The sequence below is a fragment of the Oncorhynchus mykiss genome, chromosome 12 (assembly GCF_057628025.1).
Source record: "Oncorhynchus mykiss isolate SJ-2025 chromosome 12, ASM5762802v1, whole genome shotgun sequence".
NCBI classification, from domain to species: Eukaryota; Metazoa; Chordata; class Actinopteri; order Salmoniformes; family Salmonidae; genus Oncorhynchus; species Oncorhynchus mykiss.
Window position 1 is genome coordinate 93175272 of NC_143033.1, and position 27850 is coordinate 93203121.

General features: G+C 42.4%; 2 protein-coding genes across 16 annotated transcripts; both read left to right on the plus strand.

Moving 5' to 3' along the window:
• The first annotated feature begins 349 nt into the window (after positions 1 to 349).
• LOC149979450 (relaxin-3-like) lies at positions 350 to 3997 on the plus strand. Of its 3 annotated transcripts, none has more exons than XM_090194168.1 (3): positions 350 to 437; positions 1604 to 1726; positions 2698 to 3997. In XM_090194168.1, coding segments are annotated over exons 1-3 (390 nt in total). In that variant the 5' UTR covers positions 350 to 436; the 3' UTR covers positions 2964 to 3997. The 3 variants fall into 3 exon arrangements, with proteins under 3 accessions (XP_090050294.1, XP_090050295.1, XP_090050293.1); XM_090194169.1 differs by having other exon boundaries at positions 388 to 437; positions 1589 to 1726; XM_090194167.1 differs by lacking the exon at positions 350 to 437 and having other exon boundaries at positions 1432 to 1726.
• On the plus strand, positions 388 to 26235 carry LOC149979451 (interleukin-6 receptor subunit beta-like). 13 transcript variants are annotated; one of them, XM_090194159.1, is made up of 15 exons: positions 388 to 437; positions 6923 to 7021; positions 13149 to 13290; positions 16493 to 16644; positions 17032 to 17174; positions 19134 to 19278; positions 19393 to 19469; positions 20981 to 21218; positions 22281 to 22475; positions 22600 to 22701; positions 22952 to 23086; positions 23616 to 23756; positions 24145 to 24205; positions 24679 to 24751; positions 25170 to 26235. In XM_090194159.1, the coding sequence occupies exons 2-15, from the start codon at positions 6949 to 6951 to the stop codon at positions 25500 to 25502; spliced, it is 2010 nt and encodes a 669-aa protein (XP_090050285.1). In that variant the 5' UTR covers positions 388 to 437; positions 6923 to 6948; the 3' UTR covers positions 25503 to 26235. The 13 variants fall into 13 exon arrangements, 11 of the variants coding, with proteins under 11 accessions (XP_090050285.1, XP_090050283.1, XP_090050286.1 ...); XM_090194157.1 differs by lacking the exon at positions 388 to 437 and adding an exon at positions 4808 to 5049; XM_090194160.1 differs by lacking the exon at positions 388 to 437 and adding an exon at positions 4808 to 5049 and having other exon boundaries at positions 22952 to 23038.
• Positions 26236 to 27850: the final 1615 nt, after the last annotated feature.

Sequence of the window (27850 nt, forward strand, 5' to 3'; positions counted from 1 at the left end):
CTCACCTGGTCACTCACCACTAGACAATGTGCAAATGAGTCTCCAACGTCCCCCTGAAATACCATGTTGTTCGCATTGTTATCAACCTATTAATTACAAATTCACAAATCCATTGTCAATTCTGAAACGGGAGACCTTTACCTATGCGTTGACACAGATAGGGTCCCAGCCTTTGTTTGACTCAGATGATGACTTCCATGTTATCTGCCTTTGAAAATGTCACCCGCTTTGCCTCATTCTGTCGCACGCACCCCCTTCTCCTTGCTGTGTGAACCCCCCACCTGTGACTTCATCTCTCTTTTTTCAGAGAGAGAGAGATGGAGAAATATGAGGGGAGAAGCAAGTCATGGGAGAATAATCAGAGCAGCTGGGGTTACAGAGTCAGCACTGAAAAGGTGTGAAGTGGTATAGGAGAAGAGTTTAAGTTCTACTTGAAAGTAAGTTCTATATAATAATAAAAATATGTATTTTATTTTGTGCTTTTCATTACAAGCAGAATCTCAAAGTCACTTTGAAAACAAAATGTAACCAGAATATTTAACAAAACAAAGGTAGGGATCTGTCAGTATGTTGGCGATGGTCAACTTTAGATGAAAGGCAGTTCAGAAAGGTAGTATCTTGAGAGGAGGGAGCATAGATGTAGAGACATCTGACACAGGCCATGGAACACCTCAACGGGCACCTCGTCGTCGTCCACAGTCACAGCTCCTCCTCCGTCGGTAGGCTGGATCTTCCACTACTGAAATGTAGCACACATGTACATTTGTAGTATACTGTATGTACTAAACTGGGTATTTGTGTTTGAGAAAACATGTTCTTGATTACCGACATTTTGACACGGTGGCATCACACTTCTGAACTGTGTCATCATACCCAACATTCCTACTGTACCTCTGTAGAAGATTTGATCAAGTTTAAATATGTATTTTTAAGGTGTTTTGACACTTTATTCAGACAGTGAGGAAATAGACAAGAGGGAGAAACAGTGGGAAGGATGGACACAGGTATTGAAACCTGGTCTCCGGATGGGATTTGTGTGTAACATGTGTTAGGGAGTGTTACCACTACACCGTGGCTCTGCACATTAACACTTGCTTTGAGCAGAAATGTCTGGTGATCAAGTGAGTTTGAGGTGGGTGATGACCACAAAAAATGTGTAGGTGAGGATTCAAATGAAACGTGGGTTTGACATCCAGAAAATGAGTTTTTCCTGTAATCAGATTACAAACTACTCTGACATCATCGTCGCGTTTGAGCAGTATTGGCTAATTATGCCACCTTTGGTCAGTGCTTTGTCTCCATAAAGGTCTCTGGGTCTATCTCTCTCTCCTATCTATGACTGTCCTGGTTGGGAGGGTGTGCATGTGCAAGTTCCATGTCTACCTCGTACCTCGTGTCTACCTCGTATTTATAAACCAATACCAGGTCATTGGGGAAGTCACACAACACTCGCGACCACAGAGAGACAGAGAAAAACACCTGCTCCAAACAGCCCAGTCTACCATTGAAGAATCTATTCTCTCTCCTCCTTTTTTGCTCACTCATTCATTTACCTCCTGGGACATGATGTGGAAACCACTGGTATTAGCTGTGTGTTTGTTAGTGGCTGGGGTGCAGGGGATGGAGCGCCCCACGTATGGAGTGAAGCTATGTGGCCGGGAGTTCATCCGGGCGGTCATCTTCACCTGTGGAGGATCTCGCTGGAGACGGTCACTTGGGAGTGCAGGTGAGGCATGCCGGCTAGACAAGCCTTTTATTGGGTCATTGTGTTTCTAAATTGTGCACATTTTGATTCTAGCCAAGCAGTAATGCAGCTGATTCAATATATCAGTGATTTATGGTTTGTTGAGTAAAGGGAAAGGCTTTTTTTGCACCACTGGCTTTGTCCATTGGAATGTATTAAATCCGCCCAGTCGATTACGTCCACCCAGTCGATTACATTTTTTTCATTTAAATGTATTGTGCATTGGTCCAAACACATCAAGACAGTAGTGAAGAGGGCACGACAAAGCCTATTCCCTCTCAGGAGACTGAAAGTATTTGACATGGGTCCTCAGATCCTCAAAAAGTGCTACAGCTGCCCCATCGAGAGCATCCTACTGGTTGCATCACTGCCTGGTATGGCAACTGCTCGGCCTCCGACCACAAGGCACTGCAGAGGGTAGTGTGTACGACACAGTACATCACTGGGGTCAAACTTCCTGCCATCCGAGACCTCTATACCAGGCGGTGTCAGAGGAAGGCTCAAAAATGTCTCAAAGACTCCAGCCACCCTAGTCATAGACTGTTCTTTCTGCTACCGAGTGTCAGTCGGTACCGGAGCACCAAGTCTAGGTCCAAAAGGCTTCTAAGCAGCTTCTACCTCCAAGCCATAAGCCTCCTGAACAGCTAATCAAAGGGCTACCCGGACTTTTTGCATTGCCCCCCCCTTTTTACGCTACTGCTACTCACATTGACTCTGTACCGGTACCCCCTGTATATAGCCTCGCTAGGGTTATTTTACTGCTGCTCTTTAATTACTTGTTACTTTTATTACATTTTTTTTACTTATCTATTTTGTACTTGTATTTGGCACTTTACAAATAACATTTTATTTGAAATAGAAACACAGTAATCTTTGACTTTTGAATGTATAAATTGAGCAGCACTGAGAGTCAATATCACATTTCAACACTCCTACCATAAACTGCATTTCAGGAGACTTCCCTCAGGACCCTTTCAGCTCCCATGACGAGGACTCGTCTGAAGGCTGGAACTCAGACTCCCAGGTCCCAGAGGGTCCCTTCCAGCATGTCCAGGAGGGTGGGGTGTTCATCAGCAGGCCAGCCCGCTCCCTCATCTCAGAGGAGATACTGGAGGCTCTCCGTATGTCAGACCGAAAGGGCCGTGATGTGGTGGTGGGCCTGTCCAACGCCTGCTGCAAGTGGGGCTGCAGCAAGGGAGACATCAGCTCCCTTTGCTGAGAATCCACCCCATTCTCTATCCTCCCATGCACACACATAGCCCTACACATACCTGGTATTTTCTCATATCTCTCTCTCTCGGTTTTTCTAACTGCTCTCCAGAGTGTTTCCGAGTTAAAGTATCATGTTAACTGTGCAGGGAGAATATAACCTTATTCTCCATATAAACCCAGTCGGTATTAGATTGAACGTCATGACCCTACCTGCCTGTAAAACAACTTGTGTTTACCTAGGTTTCCACATTGGCTCACAGCAAAAACGTTATCTTTTTCAAATGCAATTTTCTTATTGTCTGCTTGTTTTAGTCAATTACAAAACTCCATTTACGAAAAGTACAACATATCTAAAGATGACTTTTCAATATTGCTTCTCCATAGCGTTCTCACTACTTAGAAAAACGTAATATTGTAGGGCTTCCCTTATTATGCCCTTTTCCATGACAATGCTAGCAGCAACTTGAGTTACTGACCGGAACATTAAGCTAGCCAAGACCAACAACACAAACAATCTGACTATCCAGCTACTGACTATCCAGCTACTATCCAACGGACAGTATGAGCTAAACAAGTTAAATGTGTTAACTGTGATGAAATGTTTTCCACACACATACCTACGTATAGCCTACTTGGACACCGCGTCCCCACATTTCCCACACCGAATAGCCTGAAGCCACAGGGCTCTTCTCCCAGGCTCTATTTCCCAACGTGGGACCATTGCGAACCATTGGTCGGAATTTCAGCGGGTTTTCCCCAATTTATGGGCGTGGTCTAGGGGAATTCCTTATTATTATGTCATTACCGACTGGGACCGAATACCGATATCTTCCTGTCTCTATACGTGTGGAATTTGGCTAACTGTGATGAAATGTGGTTTCCAGACCACTTTCTCCATTGCTGTTTTTGGATCCTTCCTACTTTTTGTCTCACTGTCGTCATTCACATGGCCCTTATTTTTATTTTTAAATCTGTCAAATCTGTTTAATTTTGGATTATGAACCTGTTATAAAGGTTTTAATAAAGATTTGATTTGCTTAACATTCTGACTCTTGGTATGTTTTCCCACCAGCCACAGATACGGCCAATGCCAGAATCATGACATAGGAAAACATAGAGCCATAGGACATAATGGAGTTGGCCTATGACATGTGTAAAGGAACTTTTAAATCTACTGCACAAAAATATTGCGTTTTGAATAAAATGACTTATTCAAATGGAGAACAATCCCACAGGAATAACACACAATTGACCCCTCAAAAGAGCCCATAAGGGAACTGAACAAAACGGATCCAATCTGGAAGTGGCAGTGGCCTACATAAATTACAGCATCATTTAGTCTGTTGTTGTTCTTCTACTATTTATTATGTTACCAATACTATTTTCATGTTAAAATTCAATTCTGATTACAATTACTATCTCTCATCTTTTCACTAAATGCAATCTATTAGCTTCCAAAATGTAAGTAGGTATAAGGTATATATCTATCTGTCTGATAACACCTTCTGATTGAATGGCTCCGCCTGCACTTTGAAAAACCCACAGTGCATTAAGTGAATGTTGGAAAAAGATATTGGTTCCCTTCTAAACATAGAAATGTGAATGCAGAACGGATTCGGCCACAAAATAGGTGAAGTGAACTGACAAAAGAGTTTCTCATACAAAGGAAAGCGCAGTGTGAAAACAAAGAAAACTGAGATATTTAGCTTTTTTTTTACCCCAGAGTTCACTTTAAAGAGGACTGAAATCAGTTATTTTAAAGAGGACTGACTATATGTGAAAACACCATTATAATGTAGGGTTAAAATTGATGCAATAGAGGATCCCTGCCAAAGGCAATTTAGGCGGGTCATAGTAGGCGGGACATAGACAGATCACAGAGCTTTTTAGAAATGTGTCCATACCTCTTCCGGGCTCATTACACTCCGCTTTGCGGATCATAGACAAGTTGGATGTGTGAGAAATAGTTAGGTCTCCACACACATCCAATCTAGTTTCTGCCGTATTGCTTTCACCTATTCAGCCTGATCATTTCGGTGAAAGGGAGTGAGCGAGGAGGCAAAGGAGGAAGCATCGCTTTGGAATGAAATACGGTCAGTGTGTCTCGAAAAGCTCCCATACTTCTGCGCACGTAAACATCGCAAACATTTATTCAATGTACAATAGAATGCTGGCGAAAGATGGAAGTTCCGTTATTTTGAAGTCTTTCTTGACGACTAGGTAATAGCTCTTATTTTTCGAACCACTTATTTTTCAACTTAACTTACAGTTTGCCGAAATCTTATAGATCATTAGGCCTACCAGTATAACATTTTTAGACTTGAAATGATACAAGACTTTGAATGTTCACTCTCATCTCTATACTTATGGCTATGGCAAGTTAATTTGCATCATAACATGACAACAATGGTTAATAGAAACCAGATGCTTTTATCATCCTGTGCTTTTGGCTTAAAAACATGTATGTAGGCTACACAATATACAGAGTGGCAGATATGTCAGTGGCGAAGACAGTGACAGATATGTAACCAATGATGTATATAATAAACCCTGGATTGCTGATTGTTACGTATTGGCCACTGAGTGAAGCCACTCAATGGTAGGAACATCAATCAATAGGAATGAATGAAATTCTACAGTATTTCCATTAAATGTTTCAAGGACGAAATTACATGTAATTTGTGTAATTTTTGTTGTTGTAGTGGGTCAGTAACATTAGTAATCTAAAAATTGTACTTTAAGGAAAACATTTGTATATATTTCAAATGTTTATGTTAAGCACACATAATATAATTTTAAAGTATGTATTATTTTACTAGGCAAGTCAGTTAACAACAAATTCCTATTTTCAATGACGGCCTACCGGGGAACAGTAGGTTAACTGCCTTGTTTAGGGGCAGACCAACAGATTTTTCCCTTGTCAGCTAAGGAGTCTATAATAGAATACATGTGGCAAAAACGAATGTTGACATTAATACATACATTTTTATGGCTTCCAAAGTATTTTTTACAACAGTAAGGGAGGGAGTGCCAAGCTGGAGGCCCATTGGCTTCAACATATCGCCCCCTAGCAGTCATCTAGTGTATATATAAATCATTGGCTGAAAAGGTTTGCACGTTACTGTGTGAACAACACCTATCACCAAAGATCAGTCTTGTTTTACTCCAATGTTTGTAAACAATGTACATGTAAACAAACCCTGTCTAGCCTCAAAGCATGGTTAAAACTGTAATGTTGATATCATGCATGGTCAGTCCTTGCATCCATAGCCCTGTCTATGAATTTGAGAGTGGTTACATTTCTCCAGGCCCATCCCTCATCTTTTTACCAAAACAGAGGCGGTTGACCACTTTGTTATTGTTTCAATTAAGGACTAAAGGCCCAGTGCAGTTATGCTCCTGTGTTTTAAGTATATTTCCACACTATGAGGTTGGAATAATACTGTGAAATTGGGAAAATTATGATAATGCCATTTTAGTGCCATTTTAGCTGTTTGAAAAGGCCACCTGACATTTCAGTCTGTTTTGGTGGGATGGAGATTTGGCCTGTCTGGTGACATCACCTGGCGTTAAATGAGTTAATAGACCAATAAGAAAGAGAGTTTCAAACCTCTCTGCCAATAAAAGCTAGTTTTCAGTTTTCCATTCCCTACTCAGATCACTCCCAGACAGTCCTAGCAAAATTCTTGCTTTGTAAATCGCTCTTTGCTAAGAAGCTATGCTGCTGTTGTTGATCGTTTTAATTGAAAACAATCACAGTATGGTACTTTTTATTTGTTACCCAGAAATGATTTGATTTTGATATTAAATCTGGCTGCATTGGACCTTTACGGATGTGTGTGTGTGTGTGTGTGTGTGTAAAAGTTTTGTCTGTGCGTGTGTGTCCGCATCTGTGCGTGTGAGAATTCTGAAACATTCATACACCTGCCATTCACCACTCATTTGGTGTGTGTGTGTTTTCCATAGGTGCTTATAGGATAGTGGTGTGAGTAATGGCATGGCCCAGAGTCCCATGCCTCCTGCTGATCCTGCTGCTCCTACTACACACCTGCTTACCTCAACCAGGTGAGTCCTTCACACTGGACTGATCCCAGATCTTTTTCCTGGTAAAGTCATGTGACCAGGAAATTCTCCTTGTGACTATTTATAATCTCTATTTGACACACCCTCAGATCCACCATTCACTGATCAGCTCTGGGGTTTCTTCAAATAATTCAGATGGACTAAACCGAAATGCTGATCTATATGTTTGATCTGATTGTCTGTCTATGTTATTAGTTCATTCTTATTATTAAACACTGGACCGTATCTTTTATACTGTTTTTCACACTGTGTATTCATGTACTGTATTCTTCACATATCTCATTTTAATATATCTACTACTGTACATTGCATTTTTGCTGTACCGTTTAAACATACTGTGTATTTACAGTGCATTTGGAAAGTATTCAGACCCCTTGACATTTTCTACATTTTTGTTAAGTTACAGCCTTATTCTAAAATGTATTCAATTAGTTTTTTCCCTCATTAATCTACACACAATACCCCATAAAAATATCAGAACTGAAATATAACATTTACATAAGTATTCAGACCCTTTACTCAGTACTTTGTTGAAGGACCTTTGAAAGTGATTAGAGCCTTGACTTTTCTTGGGTATGACGCTACAAGCGTGGCACACCTGTATTTGGGGAGTTTCTCCCATTCTTCTCTGCAGATCCTCTCAAGATCTGTCAGGTTGGATGGGGAGCGTTGCTGCACAGCTATTTTCAGGTCTCTCCAGAGATGTTCGATCGGGTTCAAGTCCGGGCTCTGGCTGGGCCACTCAAGGACATTCATAGACTTGTCCCGAAGCAACTCCTGCGTTGTCTTGGCTGTGTGCTTAGGGTCGTTGTCCTGTTGGAAAGTGAACCTTTGCCCCAGTTTGAGGTCCCGAGTGCTCTGGAGCAGGTTTTTCATCAAGGATATTTCTGTACTTTGCTCTATTCATCTTTCCCTCGATCCTGACTAGTCTTCCAGTCCCTGCCGCTGAAAAACATCTCGACAGCATGATGCTGCCACCACCATGCTTCACAGTAGGGATGGTGCCAGGTTTCCTCCAGACGCTTGGCATTCAGGCCAAATAATTAAATCTTAGTTTCATCAGATCGGAGAATCCTGTTTCTTATGGTCTGAGAGTCCTTTAGGTGCCTTTTGGCAAACTCCAAGAGAGCTGTCATGTGCCTTTTACTGAGGAGTGACTTCCATCTGGCCACTCTACCATAAAGGCCTGATTGGTGGAGTGCTGCAGAGACGCTTGTCCTCCTGGAAGTTTCTCCCATCTTCACAGAAGAACTCTGGAGCTCTGTCAGAGTGACCATCGGATTCTTGGTCACCTCCCTGACCAAGGCCCTTCTCCCCTGATTGCTCAGTTTGGCCGGGCTGCCAGCTCTAGGAAGTGTCTTGGTGGTTCCAAACTTCTTCCATTTAAGAATGATGGAGGCCACTGTGTTCTTGGGGACCTTCAATGCTGCAGAAATGTGTTGGTACCCTTCCCCAGATCTGTGCTTCGACACAATCGGAGCTCTAAGGACAATTCCTTAACCTTATGGCTTGGTTTTTGCTCTGACATGCAATGTAACACAAGCATTTCTCTGCACCCGCTATAACATATGCTAGACTTTATGCATCCCCATTTCCTTCATTTTATTCAACACAACCTTCCATAGAGATCATATCAGTATCAGTCTTAATTAATGCGTAGGGGACCAAGAGGTAAATGGTTCCTAATCACCACCCTGTTAGTCATATCACATATGCTATGGACCTTGTGTTGTGTTCATTATAGTAGGCAATGGTAAACTTTTTGAAATGGAAAACGTTTATGAGTGTTTCTTATTGGACAAGTCCAGGTAGTTCCTCCCTGTTTCAGACGTTTTTCGTCTGTTTGCTGCCTAATGAACACAACCCTTGGTGTGTGGTTATGATTTTATGTTTCATACTGATACTAGAAGAGGAGAGGAACTCTGAGAGAGGAAGGGTGTCACCACCTCGCAAGATCTCCGTCTTGTTATCATTTCCTGTTTGGGCTTCATGTTCCTTGAAACGCTCTCATTGTGTGCTTGTGGTTTCAACGTTGTGTGTGTGTGAGGGGGGGTCTAGGGTAAAGAGGATGCCAATAACAACAGAAGGAACGCTAAACTGGCACAGTTCCTTTAAAGGTGAATGTCATCTGGATTTTATTTCTCTCTTTCTCTCTCACTATCAGTTTATGTGAAACCGCCACGCATGTCTCCAACTCAATCATCAAGTTTGCAGACACCACAACAGTGGTAGGCCTGATTACCAACAACGACGAGACAGCCTACAGGGAGGAGGTGAGGGCCCTGGTGGAGTGGTGCCAGGAAAATAACCTCTCCCTCAACGTCAACAAAACGAAGAATAGAGGAGAGAGCACGCCCCCATCCACATTGACAGGGTTGCAGTGGAGAGGATCAAAAGCTTCAAGTTCCCCAGCGTGCAAATCATTTAGGACCTGAAATGGTCAACAACGCCTCTTCAACCTCAGGAGGCTGAAGAAATTCAGCTTGGCCCCTAAGACCCTCACAAACTTCTGCAGATGCACCACCTAAGTGTTCTGTATCACCGTCTGGTACGGCAACTGCACCACCCTCAACCGCAGGGCTCTCCAGAGGGTGGTGCAGTTAGCCCAACACATCACATCAACACATCATGCCCTCCAGGACATCTAGAGCACCGGTGTCACAGGAAGGCTAAGAAGCTCATCAAGGACCTCAGTCACCGAACTATGGCCTGTTCACCTCTCTACCATTTAGAAGGCGGAGACAGTACAGGCACATCAAAGCCTGGACCGAGAGACTGATAAACAGCTTCTCCAGGCCATCTCGAACTGTTAAACAGTCATCACTAGCCGGCCTCCTCCCAGTTCCCTGCCCTGAACCTTAGACACTGTCACTAGCCGGCTACCACCCGATACTCTACCCTGCACCTTAGAAACTGCTGCCCTATGTACATAGAGTCATTGAACACTGGCCACTTTAATAATGTTATTATTATAAAAAATGTTTTACCCCTTTTTCTCCCCAGTTGGTAGTTACAGTCTTGTCCCATCGCTGCAACGTCCGTACGGACTCGGGAGAGGCGAAGGTCGAGAGCCATGCGTCCTCTGAAACACAAACCTGCCAAGCCACACTGCTTCTTGACACACTGCTCTATTATCCTGGAAGCCAGCCGCACCAATGTGTCAGAGGAAACACAGTACAACAGGCGACCGTGTCAGCGTGCATGCGCCCGGCCCACCACAGGAGTCTCTAGAGCGCGATTGGACAATGGCATCCCGGCCGGCCAAACCCTCCCCTAACCCGGACGACGCTGGAGCAATTGTTCACCGTCACGGCCAGCTGCGACACAGCACGGGATCGAACCTGGATCTGTTTATGACGCCTCAAGCACGGCATTGCCTTAGACCGCTGCGACACTCGGGAGGCCACTGTAAAAATGTTTACCCACTTTATATTTATATACTGTATTCTATTCATGGCTCATCCTATATAACTATTCCTTCCAGTTCTCTACTGACAATGACTGGAATGAATTGCAAAAATCACTGAATGGCATATATCTCCCTCACTAACTTTAAGTAGCAGCTGTCAGAGCAGCTCACAGATCACTGCACCTGTACATAACCCATCTGTAAATAGCCCATCCTACCTAACTACCTCATCCCCATACTGTTATTTATTTTTTTGCTCCTTTGCACCCCACTTACACATTCATATTCTGCACATCTATCACTCCAGTGTTTAATTGCTAAATTGTAATTATTTTGCCACTATGGCCTATTTATTGCCTTACCTCCCTTATCTTACCTAATTTGCACACACTGTATATAGACTTTTTTCTCTATTGTGTTATTGACTGTATGTTTGTTTATTCCATGTATAACTCTGTGTTGTTGTTTGTGTCGCACTGCTTTGCTTTATCTTGGCCAGGTCGCAGTTGTAAATGAGAACTTGTTCTCAACTGGCCTACCTGGTTAAATAAAGGTGTTCTCAACTGGCCTACCTGGTTAAATAAAGGTGTTCTCAACTGGCCTACCTGGTTAAATAAAGGTGTTCTCAACTGGCCTACCTGGTTAAATAAAGGTGTTCTCAACTGGCCTACCTGGTTAAATAAAGGTGTTCTCAACTAGCCTACCTGGTTAAATAAAGGTGAAATAAATAAAAATACAAAACTACTGCTGTACAGACCTTTTCTATTTACATACTGTACATACTGTCTATTCACACCATCACATTCATATATACAGTGCCTTGCGAAAGTATTCGGCCCCCTTGAACTTTGCGAACTTTTGCCACATTTCAGGCTTCAAACATAAAGATATAAAACTTTATTTTTTTGTGAAGAATCAACAACAAGTGGCACACAATCATGAAGGGGAACGACATTTATTGGATATTTCAAACTTTTGTAACAAATCAAAAACTTAAAAATTGGGCGTGCAAAATTATTCAGCCCCCTTAAGTTAATACTTTGTAGCGCCACCTTTTGCTGCGATTACAGCTGTAAGTCGCTTGGGGTATGTCTCTATCAGTTTTGCACATCGAGAGACTGACATTTTTTCCCATTCCTCCTTGCAAAACAGCTCGAGCTCAGTGAGGTTGGATGGAGAGCATTTGTGAACAGTAGTTTTCAGTTCTTTCCACAGATTCTCGATTGGATTCAGGTCTTGACTTTGACTTGGCCATTCTAACACCTGGATATGTTTATTTTTGAACCATTCCATTGTAGATTTTGCTTTATGTTTTGGATCATTGTCTTGTTGGAAGACAAATCTCCGTCCCAGTCTCAGGTCTTTTGCAGACTCCATCAGGTTTTCTTCCAGAATGGTCCTGTATTTGGCTCCATCCATCTTCCCATCAATTTTAACCATCTTCCCTGTCCCTGCTGAAGAAAAGCAGGCCCAAACCATGATGCTGCCACCACCATGTTTGACAGTGGGGATGGTGTGTTCAGCTGTGTTGCTTTTACGCCAAACATAACGTTTTGCATTGTTGCCAAAAAGTTCAATTTTGGTTTCATCTGACCAGAGCACCTTCTTCCACATGTTTGGTGTGTCTCCCAGGTGGCTTGTGGCAAACTTTAAATGACACTTTTTTATGGATATCTTTAAGAAATGGCTTTCTTCTTGCCACTCTTCCATAAAGGCCAGATTTGTGCAATATACGACTGATTGTTGTCCTATGGACAGAGTCTCCCACCTCAGCTGTAGATCTCTGCAGTTCATCCAGAGTGATCATGGGCCTCTTGGCTGCATCTCTGATCAGTCTTCTCCTTGTATGAGCTGAAAGTTTAGAGGGACGGCCAGGTCTTGGTAGATTTGCAGTGGTCTGATACTCCTTCCATTTCAATATTATCGCTTGCACAGTGCTCCTTGGGATGTTTAAAGCTTGGGAAATCTTTTTGTATCCAAATCCGGCTTTAAACTTCTTCACAACAGTATCTCGGACCTGCCTGGTGTGTTCCTTGTTCTTCATGATGCTCTCTGCGCTTTTAACGGACCTCTGAGACTATCACAGTGCAGGTGCATTTATACGGAGACTTGATTACACACAGGTGGATTGTATTTATCATCATTAGTCATTTAGGTCAACATTGGATCATTCAGAGATCCTCACTGAACTTCTGGAGAGAGTTTGCTGCACTGAAAGTAAAGGGGCTGAATAATTTTGCACGCCCAATTTTTCAGTTTTTGATTTGTTCAAAAAGTTTGAAATATCCAATAAATGTCGTTCCACTTCATGATTGTGTCCCACTTGTTGTTGATTCTTCACAAAAAAATACAGTTTTATATCTTTATGTTTGAAGCCTGAAATGTGGCAAAAGGTCGCAAAGTTCAAGGGGGCCGAATACTTTCGCAAGGCACTGTATATTATTTATACTCCGGACTCTGACATTGCTCGTTCTGATATGTCTACATTTTTTAGCTTTTGGATTATGTGTGTATTATTATTGTACTGCTAGATATTGTTGCATTGTTGGAGATAGAAACTTAAGAATTTTGCTGCATCTGTGATAACATCTGCAAAACTGTGTACATGACAAATAAACTTTGATTGGATTTGTCTCTTTTTCTCTATCACTTGAAATTCACTTCTACCTCCCTCCTCATTGTCTCCCTCACTCTCTGCAGGCCCTCCATCTCCTCCCTCCGCTCCCCAGTGTCACATTCCCTATACGGTGGGACGACAGGCAGATATCCACTGTTTCTGGGATCCAGGACAGAACCCACAGATCCCCACCTCCTACAGCCTGCACTGGAATTCTACAGAGGGGTAAAGACATGTCTACTATAGCCTGTATACATCCCATCTTAATACAGTATATACAGGACATCTATAATCATCTTCACATATGACCCAGACATAGGCTATCATAACTATCATATACTGTTCCTACACAGATGCAAGAATAGCTGTTTATTCGCTGTGTTTGGAAACCCGCGGTGACTCGTGGTGTTTAGAAACCGATGGGTTAATGCTGCGTTTGTAACCAAGCAGGAAGTGGGAATTTACCACCAAAATGTTAGAAAGAGGACTCTATATGGATAAAACCCATTTGGCATGGACATTGTCATCAAAGGATTCACCCTTTTAAAGTAGTCAACTGGGTGGGACTTCCTATGGGTGAAGGAAGGATCACATGATTCCATCCAGGTCATCAGGAGGGATCAGCCAATGAATTATACTCATGAGTAAACATTCCATAACTGTAGGTGGTAGTAAATCACCATCCTTGGCTTTATACCTGTTAAAACAACACACTCTAGGTGGCAGTATGCACCCTTTCAGTTTGTTTGCCAACTCATAGAAGTAGTAGAAGAAGAAAAGTGACTTATTCAAACTGGAGATGGCTCAATGGTTCTGCCCGTGCCAGGGCCCGGCTTATGTGCCTTTATTTGACAAAGAGGCCACGGACAGAAATACGTATCAATCTCAGATAAAGCATTCAAGCAAGCGAATACAGAGAATGATAGAGATATTATCTTTATATATGTCCCATTATGGCATCTGTGAGCGCTCGACCCGGTACTGGTACCCCGTGTATATAGCCAAGTTGTTGTTACTCATTTTGTATTTATTATCACTTTTATTATCACGTGTCATTACTTTTCTAAGCCCTCATTGGCAATGTCCATGCCAAAAACTGGTTTAATGCATCAAGATTCCTATATCTAACCCTATGGTGGTAAATTCCCACTTTCCAATTGGTTACAAATGAAGCATAAGAGGCAGACTCTTATGCTGCGTTCATAACCAAGTGGGAAGTGGGAATTTTGCTTTATTTTCTGCTGTGGTGGGGTAATGTGCATTCACAATGCTAAGCTGCAACTAGGGCTGGCATAATTACTGTATAACCGTGTAATCGACAGTTAACTGTCATAACCATGTTAACTGTCATAACCATAACCACATTTATCTTTGATGTTAATATTGCCAATGCATATATTTTCATGTAAATCTATGTTACATCAACCAGAGGAATTTCAAAGAGATACAACCCTCCTTGGAATCACATCAAAAACAATTGCATATTCTTTTGGGGTTATTGGAATTTTAAACTTATCAAGAAATTCCCCATATGAGAGTAGATATTCATCCTCATTCAGTAACTGACCAACCAAAATAATTTTATTCTCAATTCTTTTAAATCATATAACTTTGTTGTTCCATATAAAGTATGTGTTTGTGTTTATGCGCTAACATCCAAGCTAAAATTCCCTGCTCATGGAATTTGGCCAACTTTACTGGGATTTTATCAACATCAAAATTACATCGAAGCAAAAAATTCTAAACCACCAACAGAGTCAAATAAATACTTAGGGAAGACATTCCAAATACTGTTCTGGTTCTAAACATACTTCAGAATCCAATTTATTTTTAAAGTATTATTTAGAGTATTGAAATCTAAAACCTCAAGACCTCCTTGTTCTTGGGTATTAGTGAGAATATATTTCCGTAGATAGTGAGGCTTGTTCCTCCCCCCAAAAATATAAAGAATCTTATCTAAGTCCTTTACAATTTTAGGGGGTAAGTCAAGTGATAACGAGACATAAACCGATCTGGATAACCCTTCAGCTTTGGACAATAAAACCTGGGACGGTGTGTCACAGTATCATCGTACTGAGCTTGTTGTCATTGCAGGCAATCTCAACGCTGTGCGTTACAGGGAAGACATCCTCCTCCCTCATGTGGTACCCTTCCTTCATCCTGACATGACCCTCCAGCATGACAATGCCACCAGCCATACTGATCGTTCTGTGCGTGATTTCCTGCAAGACAGGAATGTCAGTGTTCTGCCATGGCCAGCGAAGAGCCTGGATCTCAATCCCATTGAGCACGCCTGGGACCTGTTGGATCGGAGGGTGAGGGCTAGGGCCATTCCCCCCAGAAATGTATGGGAACTTGCAGGTTCCTTGGTGGAAGAGTGGGGTAACATCTCACAGCAAGAACAGTCCATGAGGAGGAGATGCACTGCAGTACTTAATGCAGCTGGTGACCACACCAGATACTGACTGTTACTTTTGATTTTGACCCCCCCTTTGTTCAGGGACACATATTCCATTTCTGTTAGTCACATGTCTGTGGAACTTGTTCAGTTTAAGTCTCAGTTGTTGAATCTTGTTATGTTCATACAAATATTTACACATGTTAAATTTGCTGAATATTTCGTACATTTGCTCTGGCCATCTTCTCCGTTTTCAGAGCGCTCTCATCTCAGTGTGCCTAGAGCGCAGAATAACTGACCAATTTACGAACGCCCTACAGCATTGAATATTGCCGGTGTAATTAAGCGTGATTAAAGTGTTGCCAGCAACACAGTTACAGTCACCAATGCTTTGGATAACATGGAAAAAATGGTCAGTGAGGTGTTCTCTCATTTTTGTCTGGAAGTAGCTCGCAAGCTAGCTAACTTTATCCAGTTAGCTTGGGTACTTGACTGCCATTGTGAGGCCAGAAGGCTCGGATCACCAACTCCTCCGCCAGAGCGTCCAGTGTGTGCTCGGAATGCTTGGAGAGCGAAATGCTCTGAATTTACGAACTGACAATCTGACAACACTTTGAATTTACAAACGCCCAGGGCGCGCTCTCTTGCTCTCCAGAGTGAATTTACGAACACACCCCTAGCTTTACACTCACAATGTCCGCCAGTCCACCCATTATGTCATCATTGACTTGATGGGGACGCCCGTTATATTCATTATATTTCTATGGCAGCGCATGTAGTCAGGAGCAGCGGAGAGTAGAAAATGTGTGTCTTTTGCTATGTGAACAGTTGTTACGGTGACCTCAGTCATTTAACTGGCCAATAACCGTCATCCAAAATTCCATGACTGTCACAGCCCTACCCGCAGCCCTCTGGCATGCTCGGTGTGTTGGAGCTAGGTCTGTGTTGTAAGACTGTATGTCTGCACAGTGCTGTCAGATGTGGTGTTTGAGTGGTGTGTATTTATGTGTCCTGCAACTTCCTTTTCAGCATTAGCAGCGTGGTGGAGGGCACCAATGTGAGTGGTGTGATCCCTCGTGAACTTTACACCAGTTACAGTGACCTGACTGTGTTGGTCAAAGCTGCGAACCAGCATGGCTCTGCCACGTCTACAATGGCTGCCTTCAACACTGGAGATATCAGTGAGTCAGTCAGGGATGACTCTTCTCTGTACATTCCCTATTTATTCAGAGGGACAGACATGACACTTTCAGTTTCTGTCTCTCTCCAGCTGTCTTACTGACTCTCTTTTGTGCTCTTTCTCTCCCCCCACCCTCTCTCTATCTCCCCCACCCTCCCCCACCCTCTCTCTATCTCCCCCACCCTCTCTCTATCTCCCCCTCCCTCTCTCTATCTCCCCCACCCTCTCCCTATCTCCCCCACCCTCTCTCTATCTCCCCCACCCTCTCTCTATCTCCCCCACCCTCTCTCTATCTCCCCCACCCTCTCTCTATCTCCTGCTCTCTCTCTTGCTCTCTTTCTTTCACTCTCCCACTCTGTCCTCTCTTCCCTATCCATTCCTCTACCAGAAAAGCCACCCACCCCTGAAATCACTCACCATTGCCCTCAGCCTCTGGAGATCTACTGGATTGTGCAGTGTGAGGATCAAGGCAGCTCTGACCAACATTGTGAGGTCCAGTATCGCCCCCAGGACCAGCAGGGCTGGACTCAGGTGAGTGAGCTGAGCATGGCTGGGGTTTTGTTCATTTCCCCAAGTGTGCACTTTTTCACTTCCATTCATGGATTTAAAGTAAAATGACCGGTATAAGAAATATTTTGGAAACTCCCTCCCGCCCAAACCTACACCAATGCACTTCAGGACAGAAGACAGGGTATTTTGGGAGCGGTCGAAATGTACCCAATGATGTTTTTTCAATTTCAGTCGGGGAGGGTTTAGTATTTTTTTATTTAATCCAGGGGAGGGTCATGTAATTTGTAATCAATTAAATGTCATATTGAGAATGAGTTGCTTATTATATCTCGATGTGTGCTCGATGCTGCCCCTCATCCCTGATTCTCTGCTGGGCGCGCAATATCAAGTGCAACTAGTGTGGTCTCAATCAAATGATCCATAGCCTATGCTGTAGGTCTAAGCTATACGAAGAGCATGCTTGGAGAAGCACAGGGCGAAGTTATATTTCTAAGAAAATGTACTATTTTTCCTGAGTTTATCTGCTGCTGGGATGGTGTATATAAAACTAGCCTACACTGCATTACTAGGCCTACTGATGTCCTGTTTGAGAGGGAGAGGGCAGGAGGACTGCTATACTGCTAGAATTGATTCTAATAAAAACAATATGTTTCGTTGCCCATAATGAAGGTATTTATAGAGTTATTGACCTCCCAATAAGCCATATTCAAGTAATTTACACAGATTATTTGGGACCAATTAGGTTATGAAAATGTGGAAAAAAATACTTTGAATTAAAAAATAAATTAACTAAAAATGTCTTATTAGGCTATGCAGTCATTCTACACTGCCTTTGAATTCACTTTTACAACCACGAGTTTGGCCAGTCTTGTTGGTTTGAGGATCATGCGATGAGCTATCCATGGCTAGTTTGTTCATTTAGCCTAGCAGTGGTCTTCTATTCCCATGCCCTAATCACAGTCAACACACATCTATTTTGGAACAACAATATCATGGAATAAAATAGAATCTATTAGAAAATTATATTTTACCAAATGAAGAAAAGTTACTAGTGCATATAGGAACAGCGGGGACTGTGAAGCAACACAAACATCGGCACAGACACATGCTCCCACACGATAACATACGCACTATACATACACATGGATTTAGTACTGTAGATGTGGTGGAGTAGGGACCTGAAGGCACAGTGTGTTTGAGATCCGTGAATGTATTGGAATGTTTTTAAGCTTGTATAAACTGCCTTAATTTTGCTGGACCCCAGGAAGTTAGTATGCTTCCTCTTTGGCAGCAGCTAATGGGATCCATAATAAATACAAATAGGCCAACCTGATGATATGTGGTTAAAACAATGCTGTGTTAAAAAAATGAATGGCTTTTTCTGTACTTCATTGATGATCAGGTATTCCGGTTGTAACTGGTTCTGTTGCGTTCAATTTTTGCAGTTGATAGACAACTTTGGCTACTTTGCCATGTAATGCTTACAAAACTAAGAACAGTTTCTAAAACTGCATATCTAAGGCTCTGGCCTGACCTAGGAGTGAGGGTAAATGATAATCATGTTCTCTGCTATCCACTTTGTTGTAATTATTATTTTGGGTATAGGGGAGGGTCACTTGTTTATTTTTTCAAATATTCAGTCCCTTAGATGTAGGGAATGAAACATTGAAATACCACTGTCTCTCGATTATCTGTGGGAATTTCGTACTGGGAATGTTGTCCTTCTGAGTTAGGGATGGGTAACTTTTTGAGGCTCGAGGGCCGCATGCACAGATTCTTTTGGGACCAATTTATTTGTCAAAATCTATTTGCGTGCAGAAAAGGCCAGCTATTTCAAAATAATAAGCTCCATTATAATTGTACTTTCTTTAAGCTATTAAATGTGCAATGTAGCCTGGAGTTGCTTTTTAATCCAAAATAATCCCTCATCCCCCCCCCATCCCTGTTCTTTTGTCTGTCATTCTTTCATGTCCTGCTCAGGAAGAGGACATCCTACGCAGCTTCCTCCTCCTGACTCCACGGCCCTACACTGTTTATGAGTTCCAGGTCCGCTGTGCCTGTGAGGGCCCTCAGGCCCTGATGAGTGACTGGAGCTCAGTCTACAAAGCATGGAGTTCTGAGTCAGGTCTGTCAGTGGGTGCTGATGGGTAATGTAATCCTGTGGTCTCCACAGCTTGAAAATATTTGTTCACTTATTCTGTGGTGATAGATGATTAAACTATTTCTCTCTCGTTCTCAGCGCCTGTGAAAGCATTGGATGTGTGGAGTGACTGTGGAGTCACCTCTGAGCTTTCTCAATGTGCCCTTATGTGGAAGGTATGTTAACACAACATCCCATCATAATAGGTCATATATATATATATTATATATGTTCACACACTACCATTCAAAAGTTTGTTGTCACTTAGAAATGTCCTTGTTTGTAATCAATCCTGTGTGAAGCTGGTGTAGAGGAGTCAGGCGCAGGACAGCAGATATGAGTAATAAAACGTAATTTACTCAAAAAGTATTACAAATAAAAAGCAATAATGCTGGCCAACAATAACGAACCGTATACAAGAAACAATCACTCTGTAATAGCGTGTGTGTAGGTGGCAGGGAAGTCAGGCGCAGGAGAATCCAACTTAGTATAAATGGAGTCGTTTAGTAGACTTAACAAAACTCCATAACCAAAAATACAAGATAAATAAAAGTGGGTACAAGAACCCGTCGTGCGCCAATACATAATACACAAACACACAAACAAACAATCTCTGACAAGGACATGAGGGGAAACAGAGGGTTAAATACACAACATATAATGAATGGGATTGGAACCTGGTGTGCAGGAAGACAAGACAAAACTTTAAACCATTAAAAATGGTTTAATGATGGCTTGAAGGTTGGTGACGTCGACCGCCGAACGCCACCCGAACAAGGAGAGGGACCGACTTCGGCGGAAGTCGTGACACACGCACAAAAACCTTGGGGAAAACATAGGGTTAAATAATGAACATGTCATTTGGGAATTGGAACCAGGTGTGTAAAACAAATGGAAAATGTAACGCCGACCGCCGAAAATGGCCAGAAACAAAGTACTTTCTTCTGAAACTCATCAGTCCATTCTTGTTCTGAGAAATGAAGGCTGTTCCATGCGAGAAATTGCCAAGAAACTGAAGATCAAGTACAACGTTGTGTACTACTCCTTTCACAGAACAGCGCAAACTGTCTCTGATGGTTGCTGATAATGGGCCTTTGTACGCCTATGTAGATATTTCATTAAAAATCTGCCGTTTCCAGCTACAATAGTCATTTACAACCTTAACAATGTCTACACTGTATTTCTGATCAATTTGATGTTATTTTAATGGACAATTTTTTCAATTTTCTTTCAGAAACAAGGTAATTTCTAAGTGACCCCAAACTTTTGAACGGTAGTGTGTGTTTATGTGGTGTGTGTGTGTGTGTGTGTGTGTGTGTGTGTGTGTGTGTGTGTGTGTGTGTGTGTGTGTGTGTGTGTGTGTGTGTGTGTGTGTGTGTGTGTATATGTATATATCTCTCAAACTGTACCATATATTCCGGTTAGGCAAGTGATTGATGTTTCAAAAGATTCTGCATTTTCTAATCATAAGAACTTATCCAGAGCGTCTTACAGGAGCAATTAGGGTTAAGTGCCTTGCTCAAGGGCACATCAACAGACTTTTCACTGAGTCGTCTCTGGGATTCAAACCAGCAACATTTCGGTTACTTGCCCAATGCTCTCAACCACTAGGCTACCTGCCTCCCCAAAACACCCCCTTCCCTATAGCCTGCTATAACTAATACCCCTGTCTGGTATCTATCCTCAGGAGATGCCCACCTGGTTGGCTCAGGGGAAGGTGCTGGGGTACGTGGTAACATTATCATACAGTAACGGGACAGTGGCGGTTGTGAACGTGCCCATGTCAAAGCCTGGTGGCCTTTGTGTCTGTCAAGAGAAGAGATGCCGCTTCACACCCTCTCTGTGGGGTGTATCATCGGTGGATGTGTCCGTCTACAATTCCCAGGGTGCCAGCAAACCTGCTCCCCTAGCTCTACCCACATCAGGTAAGGGAAACCACCATTAAGTTTCCGGATGACACAACAGTGGCCTGATCACCGACAACCACGAGATAGCCTATGAGGAGGAGGTTAGAGACCTGGCCGTGTGGTGCCAGGACAACAACCTTTCCCTCAACGTGATCAAGACAAATGAGATGATTGTGGACTAAAGGAAAAAGAGGACCGAGCACGCCCCCATTCTCATCGACGGGGGTGCAGTGGAGCAGGTTGAGAGCTTCAAGTTCCTTGGTGTCCACATCACCAACAAACTAACATGGTCCAAGCACACCCAAGACAGTCGTGGAGAGGGAATGACAAAAACCTACTCCCCAGGAGACTGAAAAGATTTGGAAATGGTCCTCAGATCCTCAAAAGGTTCTACAGCTGCCCCATCGAGAGCATCCTGACTGGTTGCATCACTGCCTGGTATGGCAACTGCTCGGCCTCCGACAGCAAGGCACTACAGAGGGTAGTGCGTACGGCCCAGCTGCCTGCCATCCAGGACCTCTATTCCAGGCGGTGTCAGAGGGAGGTCCTAAAAATGGTCAAAGACTCCAGCCACCCTAGTCATAGACTGTTTTCTCTGCTACCACACGGCAAGTGGTACCGGAGCACCAAGTCTAGGTCCAAGAGGCTTCTAAACAGCTTCTAACGCCAAGCCATAAGCCTCCTGAACATCTAATTAAATGGCTTCAGACTTTTCACATCACCCCCCCTCTCTTTTCTGCTGCTCTATGCATAGTCACTTTAATAACTACCTATATGTACATATTACCTCAATTACCTCGACTAACTTGTGCCCCCCACATTGACTCTGCACCAGTACTCCCTGTATATGGTCTCGCTATTGTCATTTTACTGCTGCTCTTTAATTATTTGTTACTTTTATTTCTTATTGTTATTTTTTTAAACTGCATTGTTGGTTAGGGTTTGTCAGTAAGCATTTCACTGTAAGGTCTACCTACACCTGTTGTATTTGGCGCATGTGAGAAATACAATTTGATTTGATTTGAATGGTGTGTGTGAGTGTGATAATAGTGTAGGTTTGTATGTTTCTCTTTCACTTAGGTCTACAGGTGCCAGAGCTATCCTTCACTGTGAACCAGGATATATTGAGCCTCAATGTGTCCTGGTCCCTGCCACCCCAGCCCATTGAAAACATGCATGAGTATGTGGTGCAGTACAAGCAGGTGGGACTTCCTCCGACACAGGGCTTTGATTGGATTATAGTGCACCAAAATCATACGTCAGTCATTTTAAGAGGTTTGTGTGGCTTAAACTGATCTATGATACCATTTCTTTCTGAACATATTTATTGATATTTTGTAATTGGTTCAAAGTGGTTTCAAGATGACAGCATCGCTTTTGTCTCTGTCTCCACCTACAGGTGATTTTGAGAACCACACTGCCTACAATGTGTCATTGTTTGCAGTGTTCATCAACAGTAGCTGCCTGCTTGCGTCTGCAATCTCGTATTCTCTTCATGGACGTAAGTATATTAGAGCATGGAAATACAAGTCTTTATAATGTACTTGCCAGTATGTAATCAGTGCCATTTAGTGCACATGACCGATTTTCAGTGGAGTTAACTAACTTGAAATATCACGTCTTTACCTAATGTTAATTTGTCCGGCCTTTTAACTCACTGTAAAATGTTTTATTTATTGTTTATTTTTCTGCTAATTTTGACTATTCCTCTACCCATTTCACCTCCATTTCCTCTCTCAATCACTCCTCAGTCCCACCCAAAGTGACTGAGTTCAAGGTTCAGCACATCTCTGACTCTCATGTGACTTTGTCCTGGCAACACATCTCCCTGACCCAGAGTAAGGGGCTCATACTGTGCTATCAGCTGGTCTTAAACAACGTTACAGGTAAACAACACAAAGACAGTGGATAAACTGGGATACATATTTTGTTGCTACAATGCTATATTGTTATAATAAAAGTGCAGTCTCCACTGCCCGTTGTGTACGTTAGCATAAACTACAGCATTACATTGTAGTAGCTTAAATAGTATTAAATATTTTTGCCTGTTCCCAGATCTGTTTGTTCTGTCTTGTCAACTCCTATTGTCATTATTGGCTCCAGAGTGGCGCAGCGGTCTAAGACACTGCATCTCAGTGCAAGAGGCATCCTTGGTTCGATTTCAGGCTGTATCACATCTGTCTGTGATTGGGAGTCCAATAGGGCGGCGCACAATTGGCCCAGCGTCGTCCGGGTTTGGCCGGGGCAGGCCGTCATTGTAAATAAGAATTTGTTCTTAACTGATTTGCCTAGTTAAATAAACACAGCACAAACAAATCTGGGACCAGACTGTCCACAGGCTACCGTGCTGCACACTCTCGTTCCCACACATCAGTGGCCTTGCTCCCAATCATTAAACCTTTCCTTCATCTGCAGTGTACAACGTGAGTAGGGACCAGAACAGCCTCCATCTGTTAGGACTTACATCTGGTCACCACCAGGTTTGGATCAGGGCTGAGACTAAGGCTGGACTGGGACCCAGTGAAACCATCAACTTCTCTACTGAGAACAGCCATGGTATTCTACCACTATGCCATGTAGTAATTTGATAATGATGACAAGAAGCATATAGCTGTTATATGTTCTCTAACAACCGTGATGAGATGTATTAAGTGCTTATGTACCTAACTGGTGACACTGAGGTCATGTATAACACTAATTATTATTTATTATTAAACAAACTAGAAATATTATTATAGGTTGTGTATAATACTGTATATGACATCACCTTTAAAACAGAAAGGGTCCTGAAGTTCCTTAGAAAATAATAACAGTGTAATATTGAATGCATGCTTTGTTTGAAATAGACCTTTGTGCTACAGTATGTGATTATGAACATGGATTGCGGTCTAATTGGTCATTTTGCCTTCTGACCTCCCCCATCTCTCTCCCTTTGTTGCCACAGGTTTCCTCAAATATCTGGTGCCAGGAATAATAGCAGGGATGTTGCTATTGATCATCATAATGTGAGAAACTGGATTCCCATACTTCAACCCAAATAGCCTGATTCTGATTATTTTCTCATTGTTTTGAACCATGGCCATGTTCATTAGGGAACACTGATGCAAAATGTTTTAAAAGGCTTTGCAACGTTTCGTGCCGACTGAACACATACAGGGTGTGGTGCTCTCTCATGTCTCCTTCCTCTCTCTCTCTCTGAAAGTTCACCCATGCCAGAAATAGGTTTACAAAAGGGGAAACACTTGAGGAAGTGGAAATGAGATCGGGCAGTTGAGTTGGGCTTTCAACTGTGCCCTCCATAACAATGGTCTTGATCAAAAACATAAAACAAACAATATGTTATACCCCTTTCAACTAAAACAATGGATCAAATATTTCTACCACTTTTAGGGTGATATACAAATGGACACGTCAAATGAAGGAACACAACTCTTTTGGTGTGCAGTATGTGAATGATACTGTTGTGTATTTTCTGTAGTGTACAAATGAAGACTTGTGCGAAAGTGCCTGACCCCAGCAACAGCAAACTGCTCCAACAGATGAAGTTGCAGGTGAGTGCAGGGCAGACCATCACTATGTGGCTGTCTGACTAATCTAGTATCAGTGAGTCTGATATTAGTTAGTCTTATAGTATTCTAGTTAGTGGTGGACAGAGCCCCAGGCAGAGGCCCAGAGTTCATCATGTCTTCCTGCCTGGTTTTTCTTCAGCCATTTAGGTCAAGGGAACACACTACCTATAGATATGGATGGTATCTTATTTGTAATGTTCCAGTAAGAACCTGTTGTAAAATAAAGAATGTGCGTACTACATGAACCTAAATGTTGATTATACCACATACAGTAGCAGGGGCTGTATTGGGCCAGTAATATACCATTCCCTTGAGTAATATTATCACCAGTCAGAGGCATAACATACAACCATAGAGGAATAAATGAATGTTTCTGACTCCCTGCCTGTCGTTGCTACAGTTTAACAGCTCCTTGACGGCGATCTTCTCTCCTCTGGAGTCTAACCCAAAGATCTCTGAGCTGGAGGTGGTGGAAAACCCTTTCTGGGATGCCAATGCCTGTCCTAGGAAAAGGTCCAGCCCTGATGGACAGACAGAGGGGGTGGTGGGAGAGGAGCGCACCCACATAAGGACTGATGAAGAGGCGGAAAAGGAGGAGGATGCTGACAAGGGTTACAGTAAAATTATTGATACTGACGAGGAGGAGAGGGATGGGGGAGAGTCCGGGAGCTTGTTGGAGGACGATCAGACTGTTTCGGACTATGAGAAGCATTTCATGCCTGTGGTTGTATGACCCTACTGTCTGTCTGGTGTGGTGCTACCGATCAACTCTTTTGGTGTGTGTATGTTCTCCTCATTGCAACGACAAGACAGCCATTGTTCAGTCGGAACCCCAAGGGCCAAACAGGTCAATTGTGGGCTATTGTGCTTGTTGATCTAGATGCAGATCACTGATTCGTGGGAAAGGGTTGAAATACGCCACTCGTCTTGTTTTCAAGAAAAGGAAAAGGGATGTAGTCGACCGTTTGTGTTCCATGCTCCAACTACAAGGAATGTTGTTTAGGAACAGTAAACCTTTTTATACAGCAAATGTATACCTGTGTGAAAAACCACGTTGCCTATGGTGTACACTGTCATGACGTGGCCCTCTTTAGATATAGCAAGCACCAACTCTCTCTCACCGCCTCTCTCTTCCCCCTACACCCAGGCTCTTTTATCTCAGGTTTATCTCAGACTCCCCCTCCCCCCTCCGGCCATGCAGTATAGAGAGAGGGTTCACAGTAGAACAAAGGAACTTCTTCTACCTCACAGAACTTGAGAACTGAACAATATCCATGTTTTGGAGAATGTGTAAACGGTCGGTGGAGAATCCAGCTACGACCGGTCCATTTTGTCTAATGTTGTGACCTCATGAGAGACAATACAGCCACATTACCATAACTCTGTTTAAACAAGAGTCTCTGTTATGAGATTTGCATCTAATTATTGTATAAAATGAATGAGTAAAGATTCAACTATTTGTGAAATTATGTAATGTGATTTTATACTGTTTAATGAAAGAGAATCCAATTCCCTTTAAAATTTAACTAAGTCATTGGCCCGCCACATGAGCACAGACATTGATCTGGCTTCATGGGACAGCCCTTTTCTGCTGTTCCGAATATAAACCCCACCTGGAGAAGCCCACTGCAGACCATGCGTACCTCGATTACCGAGAGGGCTAAGGTTTGAGTAGAGACCATGCATTCCTCGATTGTTGAATTCCTAATCAAACCACGTGGAGCATTGGCTACACTGGTGGAAATGGTTCAACTCTGAGACTATTGATACCGACAGAATAAGAGCAAATCTTTGATACTAATTACTAGTTTGCAGCTAGAATTTATGTTGACTGAATGCGAAGACCGACAACTGCCAAAACATTTATTCTATAAGAACATTTCTGAATGGGACTCTGAAGTATCCATTCTAACCACAAAAGACTCCAGGGATGCAAAGAGAAGTTCGGATAAACTTTCCAACAGAAAGACAGACGATTCCAACAGAGATCATGACGACACACTGAGCATAAATATATATATTGATTGCAATTATTACCGAATGAGTGGGCGTTCATGTGCAAAGAATTAGCATTCCAATTATTATAATTATCAACTGTGTAGTGTCTTTTGTCTTTCGTGCCCTTCTCAGTCCCTTTGTCTACCAAGCCACGATACCGGTTTAGCCCACTAGAGCACATCCCTTATCGTTTCCTTGTAACCGTATCTACTGTTTGTTTGTTATGCATGTCTGTGATTATTTAGTTAGTAACTTAATTATTAAGACAATTGATGTATGGATGATTCATAGTGAAGACTGGGTTCGTGCAGATAACCAACCATTTACGATGTTTGGAATGAGACTAACGTGAGATAAATAATAATTCATTAATTAGAAGACTAATTGATCAGATATTGAAAATATCTGAAAAGTTATATTAGGAAAATGATAACTTTGTAATCTGAAGATTTTCCTTGGTGCCCCGACTTCCTAGTTAATTACATTTACATGATTAGTTAATCACATAATAATAATTACAGAGAATTGATTTGATAAAATAACAGTCTTCAATTTAATGATGCCAAAGACACAACAACACAATGTCTACATTGTTCAGTTTGAACTACAACTGTCAATCATGTCTGCTCATTAGGTCAGATGAAATGCTATTTCAGAATAGCATAGTTTAACTTTTTTTATACAAAACTGTTTTTGAAAGTTAATTGCTGTTATTTATTTTTGTTATTTTTATACCTAGCTAAATAATAACTATGTCCCTTTTGAGACGCCTTAAAAAAAATGAAACTGGCCTCTCACCATGGTCAACTTGAAGTTCCCTTACTTGGACAAACGTCTATGGAAAGTGAATGGAGAAGATATTGAAGCCTGAGCCTTGCACCGATGTTCAGGATAAGGATGAGTTTGATCCAGTCGGACTGACTTTTTTGGAGAAAGTGGACCTGTTTTTACCGGACCCATATGTGGTTTCAGGATGGGTGGGAAACAGGTGGGAAAGTATCCGTTGTCATACTTGAGTAAAAGTGAAGATACTTTCATAAAATATGACTCAAGTAGATGTGAAAGTCACCCAGTAAAATACTA